The sequence below is a fragment of the Pristis pectinata genome, chromosome 3 (assembly GCF_009764475.1).
Source record: "Pristis pectinata isolate sPriPec2 chromosome 3, sPriPec2.1.pri, whole genome shotgun sequence".
In the NCBI taxonomy this organism is placed as follows: Eukaryota; Metazoa; Chordata; class Chondrichthyes; order Rhinopristiformes; family Pristidae; genus Pristis; species Pristis pectinata.
In genome coordinates this window covers 41,288,191-41,307,580 of record NC_067407.1, presented here as the reverse complement: position 1 = coordinate 41,307,580, position 19,390 = coordinate 41,288,191, and the positions used below count along the sequence as shown (strand labels likewise).

The 19,390-nt window shown below is 42.4% G+C and overlaps 1 protein-coding gene across 2 annotated transcripts in view; it reads right to left on the bottom strand.

The window, feature by feature from the left end:
* The window catches only part of jak1 (Janus kinase 1), a 114,717-nt gene that overhangs the window by 53,440 nt on the left and 41,887 nt on the right, over positions 1-19,390 (bottom strand). For both annotated transcript variants that reach the window (XM_052012603.1, XM_052012602.1), the window contains exons 4-6: positions 12,122-12,278; positions 9,659-9,822; positions 561-915 (exon numbers count right to left, since the gene is read on the bottom strand). In XM_052012603.1, the coding sequence (XP_051868563.1) occupies positions 561-915; positions 9,659-9,822; positions 12,122-12,278 (676 nt within the window). The remainder of the gene's footprint in view (positions 1-560; positions 916-9,658; positions 9,823-12,121; positions 12,279-19,390) is intronic.

The window sequence follows — 19,390 nt, the reverse complement described above, 5'->3', positions numbered from 1 at the left end:
TGTGTGCAGTTCTGGTTTCCACACTATAGGAGGGATGCGCTTGCACTGGAATGAGTACAGAAGAGATTCACCAAGATGTTGCCTGGATTGGAGGACTGTAGTTATGGGGAGAGATCAGAGAGGCTGGACTTGTTTTCCCTGGAGCAAAGGATGCTGAGGGGTGACCTGATAGAGTTATATAAAATCATAAAAGGCATAGATAGGGTAGATAGTCAGAATCTTTCTCCCATGGTATGAGTATCAAGAACAAGGTGGCATAGATTTAAGGTAAGACGAAGTAGTACAGATTCAAAAAAAAAGTCTTGGATTTGATCCTTAGTACAAGGCACGATGACCAAAATGGGAGTGGCTGAATTAAAATAAAATTCTTCTCAACTACAAAAGAGGGGGAGAAACAACTTATTCCCATTGCTACTTCATAACACTCATTGGAAATTGGCTAATGTGGGCATCAGACAGGTGGTTGAATATCCTACCAATATGTATGCTGATATTCTGCCACAGCAGTTCTCTCATACAGGAAACAACGTGATGGGAGGAGGTGGGAAATCATCACTTACCTCTTTTGGTATGTATCTCCACATAATTCCCATGCTTCCTGTGATCATCACCTCATGTTCTTTCTCCTTCTGTTCCTTCTCAATGGGCTCATAGCTGGTCATCACACGTTCATTTTCTGCTGAGATCAACAGGCTCATTGGCTTAAATATTTCTGCCCCAAAATTCTTCGTCAATGATTCCAGGGTTGCCAGGTACTTGACTTTGAGGTCGTGAGGAGACACGTTGCTATCGCACACTGTCCTATTGTTGAACTCTTTGAGGAAATTTTTGAAGACATTATTAATTCGACACCTGGTCAGGATGTTTCGCTGTTTGATGCTTGAATTCAGTGTCTCGGGGATGTAATTCTTGTAACTGAAAGAAACCAAGACAGTGACAGTGACATGCTTCCTTGTACTTGAATCATCTTTCTGCAAAGGAACAACTGCAATTAGCTTGGCACCACCATCTTTTATTTTAAATTGACTTTAATTAACAGTTCTAATGATTTCCTTATAAAACATGACAACTTAGTTCTTCTTGTCCAAGTGAATTCAGCATCCCTGAGGTTTAATGTCAGTGCCCAAAACTTTATAGATTTCTATGAGATGCACTCATTCTTCTAAACCCAGTGAACATAGGACTTATCAACTTCATCTCTCCTCATACATCAGTCCTGCCACCCCAGAAATTAGTCTAGTAAACCCGTATTACTCCACCCTCCATGGCAAGAACATCCATCCTGTGATGAGGAGGCCAAACCGGCACACAAATCCTCAACTGCAGTGTGACCAAAGTCCTTGCTCCTGTACACAAACCCTTTGCAATGAAGTCCAACATATTGTTTACTGCACCTGAATGCTTGCTTTCAGTGACTGGTGTACAAGGACATCCAAGTCACATTTCATCTTCCTTTTTTCCAATCTATCATCATTCACCTTGTCTGCCTTTCTGCTTCCCTGACATTTATCCACATTATATCAACCATATATTTGCCCACTCGCACAACTTGTCAAAATGGAATGGAGCCCCTTTCCATTTTCACTGCTCACATTCCACCCTCCCCAGCTTAATGTCATCTCCAAACTTGGAAACATTACATTTATTTCCCTCATCCAAATCATTGGCATATATTGTGATTAGCAGGGTCCCAAGCACCAAATTCCTGTGCACCCAGTCACTGCCTGCCACCTAGAAAAGGACATGTTTATTCCTACTCTCTATTTCCTGTCTGTTAACCACTTCTCAGTCCTTGCTCGTATATTACTTCCAATCTCATCTGCTTTAACTCTGCACACTAAACTCTATGTGGGACCTTATCAGAAGTCTTCTGAAAATCCAGACACACCACATCCACTTCCATATCCATTCCACTTATGTTCTCAAAAAAAACTCCAGTAGATTTGTTTAATATGATTTCCCTTTCAAAAACATATGCTGACAAACTTTGTCCAATCCCATTAATGCTTTCCAAGTGTTCTGTTATTGCATCCTTTATATAGACTCTGGCATTTCCCTACTTCTGACATTAGAGTTTTTTCCCTTCCTTTCTTTTCTAACAAAAAAAAAAGTGGTTTTTTGTTTATCACCCTCCAATCTTAGGAACCACTCCAGAGTCAAAAGAATTTTGAAGGATGACTACTTACAGCACTACTTCCTTGAATACTCTGGGATGTTGTTTATCAGGCCCCAGGGATTTGTCAGCCTATAACCCTGTTAATTTCCCAAGTATTATTTCTACACTAATACCTTTCCCTTCAGTTCCTCCCTCTCACTGAACACTTGGCTTCCCAACATATCTGGGAGGTTACTTGTGTCTTGCTTTGTGAAGGCAGAATCATACATGCCTCCTTCCAGTGGATGCATCGCGGTCTTGAAAGGTACAACCTCACCATAATGAAGAAGTTAAAAAAAAATTAAAACAATCTTAAAAATAACACTAAAAGTCCATTGAGACTGCAAATAAGTCTCTTCTGGCTAATAATTGTACTGAATTAGTATGGCAGAATAGCTTTAAAAATATCCAGGTTATGAGATTGAAGATGATTTTTCCTGTAGAGCTGTACGGTAAAAGCTCTGACTGAAGGAAGTTTGCTGTGGCTGATGCCTACTTGGAGCCCACTTCTTTATCTGCTGCACTCCTAACCACACCGTGTATGGTGCTGATTGACAGCTCTAATTTTCCCTCTTCACTTGGTGGAAGTCAAACCAATCATGCAGGAAAACAATGTGTGTGGAATAATAAGTGGAACTGCTGATATGATAATTCAGACAATAGCAGCTGGATGATACAGGGATAATGGGAAGCAGAGTGAAATAAAATCTACCAATAGGTTCAATACAAATAATTTTAGCTGGAGCTGGGCAGGAAACTGTAGAAGCAGACTGGCTATCTATTATACAGACTTCACTCTTTTCCATTGCACATCTGGTATGTGTTGAAACACAATTCAGTGAAATGGCAGCACTTAAAGAGATAAGCTAGACATGCATAACCATGGACAGAAAGGATGCCCACTGCACCCCCACTACAGTCGGCAGTTTTTCATAGGCTTCCTAGTTGAAACCTCAAAACCTCTTTTCATATCAACCTGCCTGCACAGCATTTTGAGTCTGGGAGCCTTCACTGCATAATTCTTTCCCTTCGTGGGTTCCGGCATTATTAACTCAGGAGGTATTAGAGATTAAGGAAACGTCATTTAAGCTATTTCATCCATTTAATAGAAAATGACCTTGTAAGGCAATAAATAAATTTATTCCAGTAAAGGTGTGTAATGGATACATTAACTGGCTGGAGGGACTAAATGGCCAAACTTGTTCTTGTACAATGGTTGACGCAAGCAGCATGAATCGAGGCCAAAACCATCTGACGTGACAAGGCATCATTTCAGGTTGTCAACACAGCAGGGCCATGAGAAGATGGTGTACATGGTTGCAGCTTTGGTTGCCTGCAAGATCTGACAGCAGATATAAAGCCAGTGGCTGACCTCAAGAACGATGTAGCAAAAAAAAAACAAACTGCTGGAGGAAAACAGCAGGTCAGGCAGCATCCGTGGAGGTGAAGGGATAGTTGACATTTCGGGTCGAGGCTCTGGATCGGGACAGAGTGTAGAAGGGAGATAGCCAGTGTACAGAGGTGAAGGGGATGGCTGAGGCAGGAGCTGGCAAGCGATAGGTGGATCCTCCAGGGGAGGAGGGGATGATGGGCAGACGGAGCCAGGTGGGGTCTCTTCTGATCCTCCCAGGTCCTCTCACACACCCCTCGGTTTCCAAACCCCCAGTTACCCAGTTTCTTTCCCCTCCCCCACCAGATTCCATCTGCCCATCACCCACACACTCTACCCACTGGGTCCCCCATTACCCCCACTGTTCCCATTCGTCCACCATCCCTCCCTTACCTGGTTCCACTCGTCACCTTCCTTTCCAATCAGATTACATAATAAGCAGCCCTCTGTTGTCTCCACATCACCTCCCAGCCTCTGTCCCTTTCTCCACCCCTCCCTCCATTTGCCCATCAACCCCTCCTCACCTGGATCCATCTATCACTTGCCAGCTCCTGCCTCACCCCCTCGCCTCTGTATACTGGCTATCGCCCTTTATACTCTCAACCCAAAACATTGACTATCCCTTTGCCTCCATAGATGCTGCCTGACTTGCTGAGTTCCTCCAGCAGTTTGTTTTTTGCTCTATATCGCAGCATCTGCAGTCTCTTGTGTCTCTCAAGAATGCTGTCACAGGTTAGTCTTAAATGAAGTAGACAGTCACCATAAACACGTCACCAAATATCGTCAGTCAATCTGATTCAGATTTACTGTTGACCCACCCAAATCACTCACAAAGTTTAAAACTCTTATTAATTACAATGCACGCTCAGACACATCAAGATATACAGGCCTCAGCTTGTGCAATGAGAATCAGATTTGCCTTGGATTCCATTGGGTTAGAACTACTAACCTTTTCCATAAACTTAGAGTCTCTAGAGTCAGAAGTTTCCTTTCACTCCCTAATTTCTTTCCATAGATTCAGATATAGCACAGAAACAGGCCCTTTGGCCCAACTCATCTATGCTGACCAAGATGCCTATCTACACTAATCCCTTTTGCCTGCATTTGCCCCATGTCTCTCTAAACCCTTCCATTCCATGTAAGTGTCTAAATGTAGACACAAGAGATTCTGCAGATGCTGGAATCTGGAGCAACAGAAAATGCTGGAGGAACTCAACACGTCAAGCAGTATCTATGGAGAGAAATAAACAGTTGACATTTTGGGTCGAGGCCCTTCATCAGGACTGGAAAGAAAGGAGGGCAGAAGCCAGAATAAAAAGGTCGGGGGAGGGGAAGGATTACGTGCAGGCAGGTGATAGGTGAGTCCAGGTGAGAGGGCGAAGGCAGGAGAGTAGGGGAGGGGGAGATGCAAGACGCTGAGAGGTGATAGGTCGAAGATGCAAAGGGCTGAAGGAGGAATCCAATAGTAGAGGGCAGTGGACCATGGAATCAAGGGAAGGAGGTGGGGAATAAATGGGCAGGTCATGAGGGCAGGGGAAGGGGAAAGACAGGGGGCCACAGGAATGAGGGAAGACAAAGGAGGGGGGAAAAGGGGAGAGGAGGGGAAAAGTTACTGGAAGTTAAGAGAAATTGATGTTGAGGCAGTCAGGTCGAAGACTACCAAGGCAGAATATGAGGCGTTGTTCCTCCAAACTACATATGGCCTCAACATGGCAGTAGAAGAGGCCATGGATAGACATGTCGGTATGGGAGTGGAATGTGGGGGGGAGGGGAGGGGAAGATGTGCCTGGTGGTGGGATCCCATTGGAGGTGGCGGAGGTTGTGTAGAATGACGTGTTGAATGTGGGGGCTTGTAGGGTGAGGGGCAGACTTGCAGTAATGGAGGAGATGAGGGTAAGAGCAGCATTAACGGTGGTGGAAGGGAAACCCCGTTTATCAAAAAAGGAGGACATCTCAGATGTCCTGGAGTAGAAAGCCTCATCATGGGAACAGATGTGGAGGAGGCAGAGGAATTGGGAGAAGCAAACTCATCACCAAACTCTGAGACCTGGGGATCAACTGGATCCTTGACTTTCTGACCAACAGACCACAATCAGTGAGGATAGGCAGCAACACCTCCAGCACAATTATTCTCAACACTGGTGTCCCACAAGGCTGCATCCTCAGCCCTCTACTCCCTATATACTCATGACTGCATGGCCAGATTCTGCTCTAACTCCATCTACAAGTTGGCAGATGATACCACCGCAGTAGGCCGTATCTCAAATAATAATGAATCAGAGTACAGGAAGGAGATAGAGAGCTTAGGGACATGGTGTCATGACAACAACCTTTCCCTCAATGTCAGCAAAACAAAGAGCTGGTCATTGACTTCAGGAAAGGGGGCAGTGTACATGCACCTGCCTACATCAATGGTGCTGAGGTCGAGAGGGTTGAACGTCACCAATTGTCTGTCCTGGTCCAACCATGTGGACGCCATGGCCAAGAAAGCTCACCAACACCTCTACTTCCTCAGGAGGCTAAAGAAATTTGGTATGTCCCCTTTGACACTCATCAACTTTTATCGATGCACCATAGAAAGCATCCTATCAGGATGCATCACGGCTTGGTATGGCAACTGCTCTGCCCGGGACCACAAGAAACTGCAGAGACTTGTGGACACAGCCCAGCATATCACACCCTCCACGGACTCTGTCTATACCTCTCACTGCCTTGGTGAAGCAGCCAGCATAATCAGAAACCCCACCCACCTGGGTCATTCTCTCTTCTCCCCTCTCCCATCAGGCAGAAGGTACAGAAGCCTGAGGACACATACCACCAGGCTCAAGTCAGCTTCTATCCCACTGTGATAAGACTGTTGAACAGTTCCCTTATACGATGAGACGGACTTTTGACCTCACAATCTACCTTGTTATGACCTTGCTCTTTATTGTCTACCTGCCATGCACCTCCTTGTAGCTGTGACACTTTACTCTGTATTCTGTTATTGCTTCTACCCTGTACTACCTCAATGCACTGTGTAATGAATTGATCTGTATGAACAGTATACAAGTTTTTCACTATAACTCGGTACAAGGAACAATAATAAACCAATACCAATAGAAGGGAATGGCATCCTTGCAAGTGAGTGGGTGGGAAGAGGGGTAGTCAAGGTAACTGTGGGAGTCAGTGATTTTGTAAAAGATGTCTGTGGTGTCAAGGCAACTGTGGGAGTCAGAGGGGTCAAGGTAACTGTGGGAGTCTAGAGAAACAAAGGACTGCAGACACGGGAATTTAGATGAAAAACACAATGATGCTGGAGGAACTCAGCAGGCCAGGCAGCATCTGTGGAGAAAAGCAGGCAGTCAATGTTTCGGGTCAGGACCCTCCTCCTGACCCGAAACGTTGACTGCCTGCTTTTCTCCACGGATGCTGCCTGGCCTTCTGGGTTCCTCCAGCATCATCATGTTTTTAACTGTGGGAGTCAGTGGGTCACGGTAACAGTGTCTAAATGTCTTTTAACCATTTTTGTTATACCTGCCTCTATCACTTTCTCTGGCAGCTCACTCGATATACCCACCACCCTCTATGAAAATCTTGCCCTTCAGATCCCCTTTAATTTTTCCCCTCTCACTTAAAACTACGCCCTCTAGTTTTAGACTCCTATATACTGGGAATAAGACTGTGACTATTTACCCTATCTCTGCCCCTCATAATTTTATAAAACTCTAGAAGGTCACCCGTCAGCCTCCTTTGCTCCAGGAAAAACAGTCCCAACCTATCCAATCTCTCCTTATAACTCTAGTCCTCCAGTCCAGGCAAAATTTCTGTGAACATTTTCTGCACCCTCTTGAGCTTAATCACATCCTTCATAATGTGTGGTGATTGGAACTGCACGCAATACTGCAAGTGTGGCAATTTGTACAGCTACAATTTGTCCAACTGTATCATAACATCCCAACTCCTATAACTCAGTGCCTCAGCCAACGAAGGAAAGGAGACCACATTCCAGCTTCACTACTTTGTCTACCTGTGGTGCCAGTTTCAGGGAACTATGTACTTGTACACCAAGGTCTCACTGTTCAGTAACACTGTCCAGAGCCCTATCATTTGTCCTGGCCTGATTTAACTTCCCAAAATGCAGCACTTTTCAACTCCCAAACTTGGATGGAGGTGGAGGGAAAGAATGTCAATCAGCCCTCCTTGATTTCTTCTGTGATCCTCCAGCATGCCTATCACCAATGTTCTGAAAAGTGGAATGACCAACATTTTAACATGACATGGTCAGGTACAAGTCACTGAGCTGCTGTATTTTCCATTCATTAAGAGAATTCAAGTTGTAACAATCTGGGGTTAAATTAATATTTCAGCTCTCCAGCATTTGCATTCTTTGCTCGTAATTAAGAACATTTCCTGTTAATGGGTTAGCTATATTTTTTGATCAGTCGAAGTATTTACTCAGATAACCGACAACACTGCTGAGATCTTGCGACTCTCTAGTAGACAACACATCCGATGTGTGCATGAATGTTCTTTTCCATCTCAATTAGAGAAAGGTTGAGTGGGTGGGGACAGAGTGCAGGCTTCAAACTCCTGTTAAGTGTTTGCCAATACAGCTGTCCAAATTAACAGACTATTGCTCTCCCAAGAGGGACTGAAGTTTGAAATGTGATTAGGAATGAGCTTATGTCTCAGGATGCCATAGATAAATAGTTTAATGGCTATCTCACCAATGTACCAACTTCCACGATTTATCTTTTTCTCTTATTCACTCACTCAGCAAACAAATACAAGCACCCAAGAATAATAGACACTGACAATGCTGCTATTGAACCAGTGTGAGAGTATATTGCAGTCAGTATTAGAACATTTGCTCCATTTTAGCTTTGGGTAGCAAGTTGGCACAGCCTGCGTAAGGAAGCGAGCAGCACCACAACTCATTCATCCCATCTGTTGCAAGCACTCCCCAGAACCAACAGAGATAGCACACCCACTCCCCCTTGCCTCGCACTGTACCTTCCATCCTATCAGAGGCCTTTCCTTTTCACCTCTACTCCACTATCCCTTCTGGGTTTCTTCAACAATGTTATATCTCTAAACTTCTTCCGGTTCAAATGAAAGGTTATTGTCTTGAAATAGTGGCCCAGTTTTTTTCTCTGTGAATGCTGCCTGGTCTCTTGAGGAGTCCCCACTTTTCCTGACTTTATTTGAGATATCCCAGCCGCACAACAGTTTACCTCTAAAGGATTTAAATTGTGAATAACACAACATGAGGGAGGTGGTAATCAGAGAATGAAATATTCCCAATCTGTTCTCTCTGTGCAAAAACAGCTACAGTTGTGCTTAAAGTCATAGGGCAAGTTAATACATCAATAGTAATTAGCTTGCCTGGAAATTAACTTTAATATTGTATCCTCAATAAGTGGAAATAAAAAAAAATCAATTTGTTAGTTTGTAAATAGCTCACAGCCACTGTATTGCAATGTCTTTTTGTCTCCCTTTGTGGTTGCAAACAGAAGTAAAGCAGAAACCTGGGCCCTCAACAAAATGTAAAGGACCAAAACCATTGTAATTAAGTGCTTTACTGGACACCTGCTGTGGCCCTGGTGGCCGGTGAATGTGTTGGGAAGTCAATGTTCCTTCGTTCTCAGGAGTTCTCAGTCCTTCCCCCAGCAGTCAGCTGACCGGTATTCAACAGAGAAAACCTACATAGCGTAGGCAACCTGTCAGCATGAAAGTAAGGTTTTGTGGACAGGAAATGTGTGAAACATTGTGCAAATTCCAGGTAACAGTTAGGAAGCCAGTGCAAAATTGACAGTCAGATAAAACTTTTTTTTTGCTCCAAGGGTTGAGTAAAGCGCAAAGGTTAGAACAGCACATTATATGAATGCATTCAAAACCAATGAAATACATTTCCAGCAGGAGAAAGGCTGAAGCATTTATAGTGAAGATTGGTAGAAGTGGTTCTGGTTAATTACAAAAAGAGAACTTATTGAATCTCATGGCCATTTCCCATTTTTAATAATTTTTTTCTTTATTCTGAACAACAATTTGGTGAAGAAACAAGAGGTGACGCCACATAACAAATTACATTCCAAAATAATATTCCCATCCCCTCTACTTCACAATCTTACCTCATTTCCTTGGAAATCTCTTGCAATGGGATTTTCCGGTTCAGGGCCTGATGTGTCATGGCCAGTACAGCCATTCCCAGACACTCATTCTCTATTTCATGAAATTCAAGGTCGTTTTTAGGATCCCGAACAGGTGCCAGGCCTTTAATCAAATCGTACTGCCCCTGAAGCAAGAAGATAATTGTAAGCTTCAAAAGAACATGGCATTTTAACAGGGTTACCCAACTACAATTTGCCCAGAGGAACATCACTCTGAAATAACGCTATAAGTTATCACACCGGATCAACATGGAACAACCAACACCTACTGATTCTAATGATCAATGAAATGCTACTAAAAAATTGCAGGTTGAACAGCCACTCTGGAACATGCAAATTGTCCATATTTTTCCTTCATTAACAAGCAACCAAGTTGTAGGACAGCAAGAGTTAGAAATTAAGAATTGAAAATTAAAGAAAAGATGCAGACGTTGGAAATCTGAAACAAAGGTAGAAAATGCTGGGAAAACTCAGCAGGTCAGGCAACCTCTTTGGAAAGAGAAACAGTCAATGTTTTGGGTCTGCAACCTTTGTTGAAACTGGAAAAGAGAGAGATGCAAGTTAGTTTTCAGTAGGAAGGAAAGTGGAGTAGAGAAGTGCAGAATAAAGTAAGTGTCTGTGATAAGTCATAATGGTTTAACGTGGACAGTTCTCGGCACACTAGGTCTGTATAATGAGTTGCTAATGGTCAGGTAGTAGGACTCGTCCAGTAGGTTAGGTTTATGTGTGTGGGATAAGGAAATAAAACTGAAAATGTAAAATGCTGGAGAAACTAAGCAGGTCAGGCAGCTTCTGTGCAAAGAGAATCAGTTAATGTTTCAGATGAGGGACCCTTTGTCAGACCTGAGAAAGAGAAGGGATAAATTAGTCTAGGTAGCAGTGAAATATTAGTGAAACCAAGGGAATATCTCTGATAGAGTAAATGCCTGTGGGATGAGGTTTTACTGTTGTGAAATTTGTTGTGGATGTGGCCCTAGCACACTGGGATACATTCAGCAGGCCAGACGATACACAGAGAGAGGAAAAGAGAAAAGGATGGCAAACAGAAATGGTTCTTTCTCTGGAATGTCAGAGGCCAACGGGCAACCTGATGGAAGCATATAACATTACGAGAGGTATAGATAGGGTAGATAATCAGTCTCTCCCCCCCCCCCCCCCCCCCAGGGTGGAAATGTCAACGACTAGAGGGCACAGCTTTCAGGAGAGAGGGGTAAAGTTTATAGGAGATTTATCAGAGAAGTTTTTTTTTTAAAAAACACAGAGTGGAAGGTTCGACTGTCCATTTCCCTCCATAGATGCTGCCTAACCTGCTGAGTTCCTCCAGCATCTTCTATGTTGCTGCCAGTGGAAAGTGTTGGAAGCAAATATGACAGCAACATTTAAGAGGCATTTAGAAAGGCACATGAACAGGCAGGGAATGGAAGGATATCGACCACATGCAGGCAGATGGGATTAGTTTTGATTGGCATCATGGTTGGGACAGACACCATGGGCCAAAGGGCCTGTTTCTGTGCTGCACTGGTCTATGTTCTATGCTCTACATAGGCAAGAAGCAAGGGCATAATGAGCATAATATCAAACTCTCTAACCTTAGATAATATGTCTGGAAGAGTGAAACATACCCATACAGATGAGGTGTTGTTCTTCGAGCTCGCGTTGGGTCTGGTCAGAGACAGACAGATCAGAGTGGGAATGGGATGGTGAATAAAATGGCAGGCAACTGGGAGCTCAAGGTCATTCCTACAGGCAGAGTACAGGTGCTCTGCAAAGTGATCATCCAATATATATTTGTTTTCTCCATTGTAGAGGAGGCCACATTATTAACACAAAATGCAGTACTCTAGAATGGAGGAAGTGCAGGTGAATTACTGCCTCACCTGGAAAGAATGTTTGGGCCCCTGTATGGTGGAAAGTGAATAGATAAAAGGACAGGTATTGCACCTCCTGCGATTGCAAGGGAAAATACTATATGACAGAGAGGAGGAGGCAAGGGCAGAAGAGCAGACCAGGGAATCATGAAGGGGATAATCCCTATAGAATGCTGATAGGGAAGCAGAGGGGATCATGAGTCTAGAGGTGGAATCTTGTTGGAGCTGGTGGAAAAGATTAATTATTGTGAATAAACAGTGACTTTGAAGATTAATGATTCTTTCATCAAATCATGAAGATAACTGCAAATAAGTACCCCCAGTGTACCGATGAATAAATTGGACTGATAGCCACTTAAACAAACAAACACACACACACACTACAATTCAGGGTATTGTGTAATAATCTTGGTTCAACCATATAAGGAACTACTACTATCCACAAAGATTACTGAAGAATTTGATTCAATAACAAATTAAAGTATGGTCCCTTTAGGTTAGGAACCACCTGGATTTGATAATTCTCAAAATCAAAACCATGAAACAAAACTCATACCTGAGCAAACAGATATTCCAAGGAATTTGCATCCAAGAGAGGAGTTCCATTTTCTGTATTTTGGGGGTCACAAATATTCTTCTGCTTTCGTGCAGGAGTATGCCTCCAGACAGGTTGTTCATTTTCATTGGATCCATGCCAGTTGCCAAAGAAGAACCTGAAGAAACAGAGTTTGGTTGGTTTTGGAAGTCAGTCAATGTATAATAATGACTCACAGAATGGATGCTATGGACACACAGAGGAATGGGCAGAGGTTTTAATGTGCAGCAGATTGCACCGTGGGCTGTTTTACATCTATTTTATTCTCCAAGTTTCCACCAGTGATCTTCCTTGGTTGTGGCATCAGTGGAAAAACTTCAACCACAGTCCAGGATTGCCTTCAAGAATTTTTTTCATCTTGAAATATCAACAATCTTCAGTTTGTTACTAGCTGAGGCATCAGGAGGTCTCAGAGGCCTTTACTTAAAGTACATTGTTTACATTATTACACAAGATTTGGAAAGGAAATACTGAGTCAAACTGTCCTTTTCGTAATACCATGAACAACTGACTCATGGTGGTGAGTGTGCCAGCCATCAGTTCTTAGCTCATATATGTTATCAGAATATTTTGGATGTTGTGAAGCTCTTTGATTACAAGCCATATAAGAGCTGGTCCTGCTCCTGCCCTCACCTGGTGCATGTACTTTACAGCACACAGATAACAATTAGAAAACCAGACAAAAATGTACAGTAATAGCAATCTGTACAGCCAACAGGCCAGGAGCAGCTTACTCAATTAGAACTGCGCATAAAACTTGCTGTTATCCTTATCTGTATGAACACTGCCACAATGGTTAGTGCACTTACCAAAAGAACCATCTCAAAAAGCAAATGAATACTATTAAATGTAATCAAACACAGCCAGAAACTTCAACAGTTATATATATTGATGTGAAGTTTGTCCAGGCTGACACAGGAGCAACTAACTAAAACCTGGGCTTTCCTGATAAGCATACATAGCCACAAAGGGCTGTGTCAAATTGGTGGTTACATTCTGTTTTTAACAAATCCACTGTACACTGCACATATCCATATATAGCAATGCCATATCAGTCAAATTAACAGAAAACAGCAAAAACAAAAAGATAAAATAGAAATGTTATTAATATAATAGAATAGCCAACATCTATAAAAAGGAAAAACAATTTTTAAGTACAATCCCTCTCACGTTCTGACAGGAAGTTTACTTGAAATATCGTAACTCGCATTTTCTCTTTGCACCAAATGATTCAAGCGCTTCACATTTCCAACTTTTTCCACTTTAAAAATAAGCCTAATGTTGTGTTGCAATAGCCTTCAACTCTAATGGAGTAAGCAGACCAACAAAGCAATGAACTGCTATGTACATTGGTACATGTGTCACTTTGCAATCAGAGATCCACAACACCACTGGGTTGTGTAGCCCCTCACCCATCAGCCTTCCTGCTGAACCTACCAGCTTCATCTCACTTGAGCCACTATCCAGAGTCCCTGAGAAGGGCAGAAACCTCTGTGTGGTAGGCTTGTACTCAGGATCACCTCATGTCTCTCCCATCGATTACTTTAAAACAGAATTAGAGAAGGTCTGGGAGGAGACTGCTCGCATGCACAGTTGGTGCTTGATGCATATGGAACAGAGGGATGAAAATGTATGCTGCTATAAATTAGATATACGAATTATCAACTTACCTTTACTAAAGTAACAATGCGCAAACTTTCAAAAAAAAATCTGATGCAAAGTATGTGTGCATAATACTCATAAATTTAAGGTGAATATCACAAACTATTTATTCTAAAACAATGCATTTCATAGCTTATAAAACTTTTTATTTGTCTTGTGCTGTAACACATCCAAATTATTATCCATTTTTTTTTGTCTACAATGCTAACCAAAAATTCCACCAAAGAGCAGTATCAGTTGAGGTGCTTACATCATTCTCATCATTGAGGTGAAGCCTTCCATTTTTATTTAAAAAGTAAAATTGACTGCCTTGGGAGGCAAGAGGCAAGTATGACTTTGTTCAGAGTAGCCATTTTTGTTTTATTGGGTTTCAACCACCATAAAACAGCAGCTTTGTTCAGAAGCACAGAAACCAACAACACCTCTTCAGGGAACTTACACAGTTGGCATATACTTAGCTACTTTCTAATGGCATTTTTTCCCCACACACATTTGTACAAATATATATAAGCAAATTCCTACAAAATGCAGTCTCCCTCTTATCTTTTCTGAGCTCTGAGATGGAGTAATATCAATTCCTTGGTATTTAAGTGGACATGCTTCACTTGGTCAGCATGTGGCTGAATTGCATAAGGCAGTGCAGTCTGCCAATCAAACCCAAGGCCTTGTTATGCTGCATGACTCAGTACCACTGCAGGCAGTAATTTTACTTGTTGAGCATTAGGGGATTTCAAAATGGGTTTTTTTATGTTTTGATATAAAATATGTAAGTTCTGCTGTCAAAAACAAAAGTTCCCTGAGAATATCTAGTGAACAAAAGTATAAAAGCCAATAATGAAAATGCACTCTGAGAAGACAATAAATGGCCTGTCACTAGCAGTTTGAAACTACCCAATATTCTTTCATGCATTTAAACTAAAGAGTGAACAAGAGATCCCTCATGACATTGCTCACAATAGGTACTTTTTTAGATATTCATTTATTAGTCACACGTGCATCAAAACACACAGTGAAAAGCATCTTATTGAATTACTGAGAATGTTCGGGGGGGGGGGGGGTGGTGGGGGGTGGTGCAGCACGCAAGTGTCGCTACTCTTCTGGCGCCAACATAGCATGCACACAGCTCCTAATCTGTAGGTCTTTGGAATATGGGAGGAAACCCACACAGACACAGGGAGAACGTTCAAACTCCTTACAGACAGCAGCAGAATTGAACCCGGGTCACTGGCGCTGTAATAGTGTTACGCTAACCACTACACGACCGTGCCAAACACACCAAGAAACTTAGAATACACTATCTTCCTAGAGCACAATGAAAGACCTCAAGATTTAATTACTATAAGCAAAAGCAAGACATTTACCTTTACTATATCTTTAAGAGTGTTCTAGCCCTAAAAAAGTTAATTGTTTGAAAAATTATTTAACAGGTTAAAAAGTCACAATCTAGAAATAAGTTAAATGATGCATTTTTCTTTAACTGAATATCAATTGCTCAACTCAATCTGTAGATGATAACCTACCCTGCACATACAGAAAGATCTGACCACCTTCTCAATGCATATTCCCCCAAAGCACACAGGGTTGGTATTAATCAGCATGCAATGCATATTTGATGTTTGCCCTGTCAAATTGGACCACATACTTTCAAGTAAAACTGACACATAGCCATGCATAGGAATCCAGATGTGAATAACAGGCAAAGGCCCAGCACCTACTCTATTTAGAGGAATCATCAACTACTTGCGCGTTTGTTGGGGATTTGTCTGAGGAAGAACTTGCTGGGGTCAGTGATCTGCACTTTGGAATTGCAACAATTGAGATTTTTTTTTCATTTTTTTTTAAAAACAGTAAACACAGCTGCTTTAGGAGATGATCCAATGGGCCGCTCACGGTTTCAAGAGCAGAATGACTTGAAGACAAGACCTCTCTGCCATGGAAGACTGAACGTGAAGGGGGAAAGACACTCTGGCCAGGAGCATCTAACACCCATTAATCTTCCATGAGCAGCAGCCAGCCCAGGAAATAATGGATCAATGAGGCTAAGACAGAGTTCTGGCACCAGAACTCCAGCCCCACAGCCATGGTTGGGCTATTCTGCCCATGTGATTTTTAGTCTTTGATATTTTATCCTAGCTTTAATTTGCCAAGTGCTGCAGTTTGCAGTTTACTGCCACATTCACCATCTTACAGTTCCTCAGTACTCAAAGTGAGGAGAATTATCTCCTCCCACCCAACCCCCCCACACCCCAAGTAGAGACCAGTATGTGTCATGCTCTGATGCAGACTATGGGCTCCCCACCAGGACATGGTGGACCGCACTCAAGGGAAATCAATAGCTTTCATGGGGAATACTATACATCAGCAAAGTCATATGCTTGCTCCACCTGCTCGACTCTGGCAAAGGAGAATTAAATGCAATCATCTTCTTTTCAAAAGAGCAAGTCGGTGACTTACTTAATGCTACAGTGGATTACAAAATGAGAGACCTCCAACTCCAACTCCAACTAGAATGAGCCCGGGGCAAAGAAGTGCATTGCTGGGAATGCAGTTTGACATCTACTGGTCATGCAGTTCTTTCCATGCTCGGAGATAGCAGTTGAGGCTGCGGCAGGAATCAAATTCCAGCAGGGGCATCTATTTTGAAATGTAGGTACCTCTCACATTGTTCCTCACTGAGGTTCAAGTGTGAGAATTCCTCTCTGAATGTACTGGGCAGGTATGGCTTTTCAATGGACACCTTGCTCTCCTTTCTCTCAGCAGCTTGTCACCCTCCTAGCGTTCTTTCTCGTTGTTAAGACATGCCATATTCCCATGGATCATTCAGCTATTCAGATACAAATGGATTATATAATGAAGTCATTCACCACCTGGTGCTCCACAGCACATGGGCTTCTGCAACTTGAAGCAACTACTGGAAGCTGAAAATAGTTGTGCAATCATAGCATCAGTCAGGAGAAATTAACCTGGAACTACATTGGTACACGGGAATGAGAGTGCTAAAAGAATCGGCAGCATAGGGAGATGCATTACTGATAGCAGTGCTGTACTGGGAACCTCATGCAAACCCCTGTCCTCTTTGGACCTGGGTGCTGCTGTGCTGGGGAACTGGCATTAATCCCACAGCACAGTTTCGAGAAGCTACCCGTGAGTGATGGTATTGGAGAGACCAGGGCCAGCAGCACCTATTCGATGTGTTGACTGACCACTCAGACCCTACAGTCTCTATCATCATCACCTGTCAGAAGTACAAAAGCTGCTGTCTTACTTCTCTCTTAAGCTGCATAACTCCCCCCAACTTGGAGATTTCTTCCTAGGAGCTTGTTGCCATTGAGAAATTTCTGGGCCAATGCAGTCGTCAATGTTGTGGAGAAAAAGTTGGGGAGGGGTGCGAGAGTAGGTTTGGAACAAGGTTTGTGTAATCTGTGTGTCATGAATGATCTCTTTAAATAGTGAAAGGGAGGCGACTGTCTTTCCTGTTGAATTTGTATTCAGCCATGACATGCTAAGAGAGAGTGCTGGCTGGAACACCAAATTCCAAGGTGGAATTATTAGGGCTGTCTTCCCAATGTTTTCTCTTCGATCTTCTTCCAGCTTCCACGCATGCACCCTCTCCAATGTGATGTAATTTGTGATCCACTTCTTAGATGTGTTCAACTGTAACCAAGTACATTTTGGAGCTCGAAGGGGTCTTGAAGTGTCCTAAACTATAGGGACTAACAATGCAAATTCCATTTTCTCACCAAGAGACTCAGGTATATGCTACTAGTTTACAATCTTCATTACATTTCAAATGACTAAAGATAACAACTGTACCTTCCTCTTGGTTATATAAACCTTGAGTGTCTATCAGGTTAGTATCTTTCATCGCTAAACTCCAAATTCTTTCCCATTAAAGCCTTAGTTGATTCCTTGAATTAACTGCTCCTTTGAATTTTATTCCCTTCCAAACACACCATCAGAACAAACAAAATTGTTGAGAATCATAATCATAGAAAGATCAAAAAAGATGGGAAAGAATTTGAAGCTAATAGCGACAAGAGGAATATCCAAAGGACCAGCTCTTAATGGATCGAGCTCAAGGCTAGTCTCTCCTTAGCTTGTGATAGAAAATGTCTTGCATTATACTTTGAACAATACCTTAGGTATTTGAGAGGTAAAGATCTTTTTTACCCTACCTGCAGCTCAGTGTTCTGACAGTTTCAATTTTAAAAATCCACACAGATAGAAATATGGAGGAAGAACAGTAAATCTTGACTCTCCCTCAATTAGCATTTCTGGCAAATGCAAGTTTTCTAATCAGCAGTGGTGCAGACCAAACAAACCAACCAAACACTGAGCAAAACCAAACTGTTTGCACAAAACTTAAACTTGCCAAAGTTTTCCCAAGAGCAGAAGTTACTGAGTGGAAAATTCCCCTTTTTTACTTTTGAGTTCCTCCTTAGTGTCAAATGCAGAATAACTTTGTAGGAATCTGAAATACCAATCATGCCTAAATTCATGATGGAATTTGTGCAAAATGTCTTATTAGAACAATTTAGTTTATTAGAACAATTTAGTTTATGCTATCATAAAAATAAAATGCAATAATCTGACTCCATCAGAAAAAGAATAATTTATGATTACTGACTTATGGGATGGGAAATTTGTCGTTTTGCAGCAGCCGTACGGTGCAAAGACATAAATTACAAAAAGAAATAAATAATGCAAAAAAAAAAGGAATAACGAGGTAGTGTTCATGGACCATTCAGAAATCTGATGGCACAGGGAAAGAAGCTGTTTCTGAATCATTGAGTGTGGGTCTTCGGGCTCCCGTACATCCTGCCAGATGGTAGTAATGAGAAGAGGGCATGTCCTGGATGGTGAGCATCCTTACAGGCACCACCTCTTGAAGATGTCCTCAACAGTGGGGAGGATTGTGCCTGTGATGGAGCTGGCTGAATCTACAGTCCTCTGCAGCCTCTTTCGATCCTGTGCATTGGAGCCTCCATGCTAGGCTGTGATGTAAATCGGTCAGAATGCTCTGCACTGTACATCTATAGAAATTTCTAAGTCTTTGGTGACATACTGACTCTCCTCAAACTCCTAACGAAGTAGAGCCACTGACGTGCCTATTTCATGATTACACCAATGTGTTGGGCCCAGGATAGGTTCTCCAGATACCTGGTGGAATATATTGACTCACCATCCACTGAACGTTGCACTGTGTGTCATATAGTTTTATGGAGAAAAATTTTGCATCAGCAAGTGAGATAACTGATTGGTTAGTTTGAATCTGGAGGGAGGAATATTACAAAATACCAGGAGAATTCCCTACCCTTCTAACAGTGTCATATCCAGCTAAGTCAAGTCCAGAAAGATAGGAATCACAATTGGTTGCAAACTTCTTAAATAAATAGTTTGTAAATGCTCCAGAGATTTCCCCCCAAATCCCTGACATTTTGCCTCTCGTGAAGGTGTGCTGTCAATCCTAAGGAGCGAGAACACAGAGGAATTCAGAGACAGGAAAACAAACAGGACTTCTTTCTGATCCTATTGTAGTGCTTCATGATCCCCATGAAGTGCTAATAA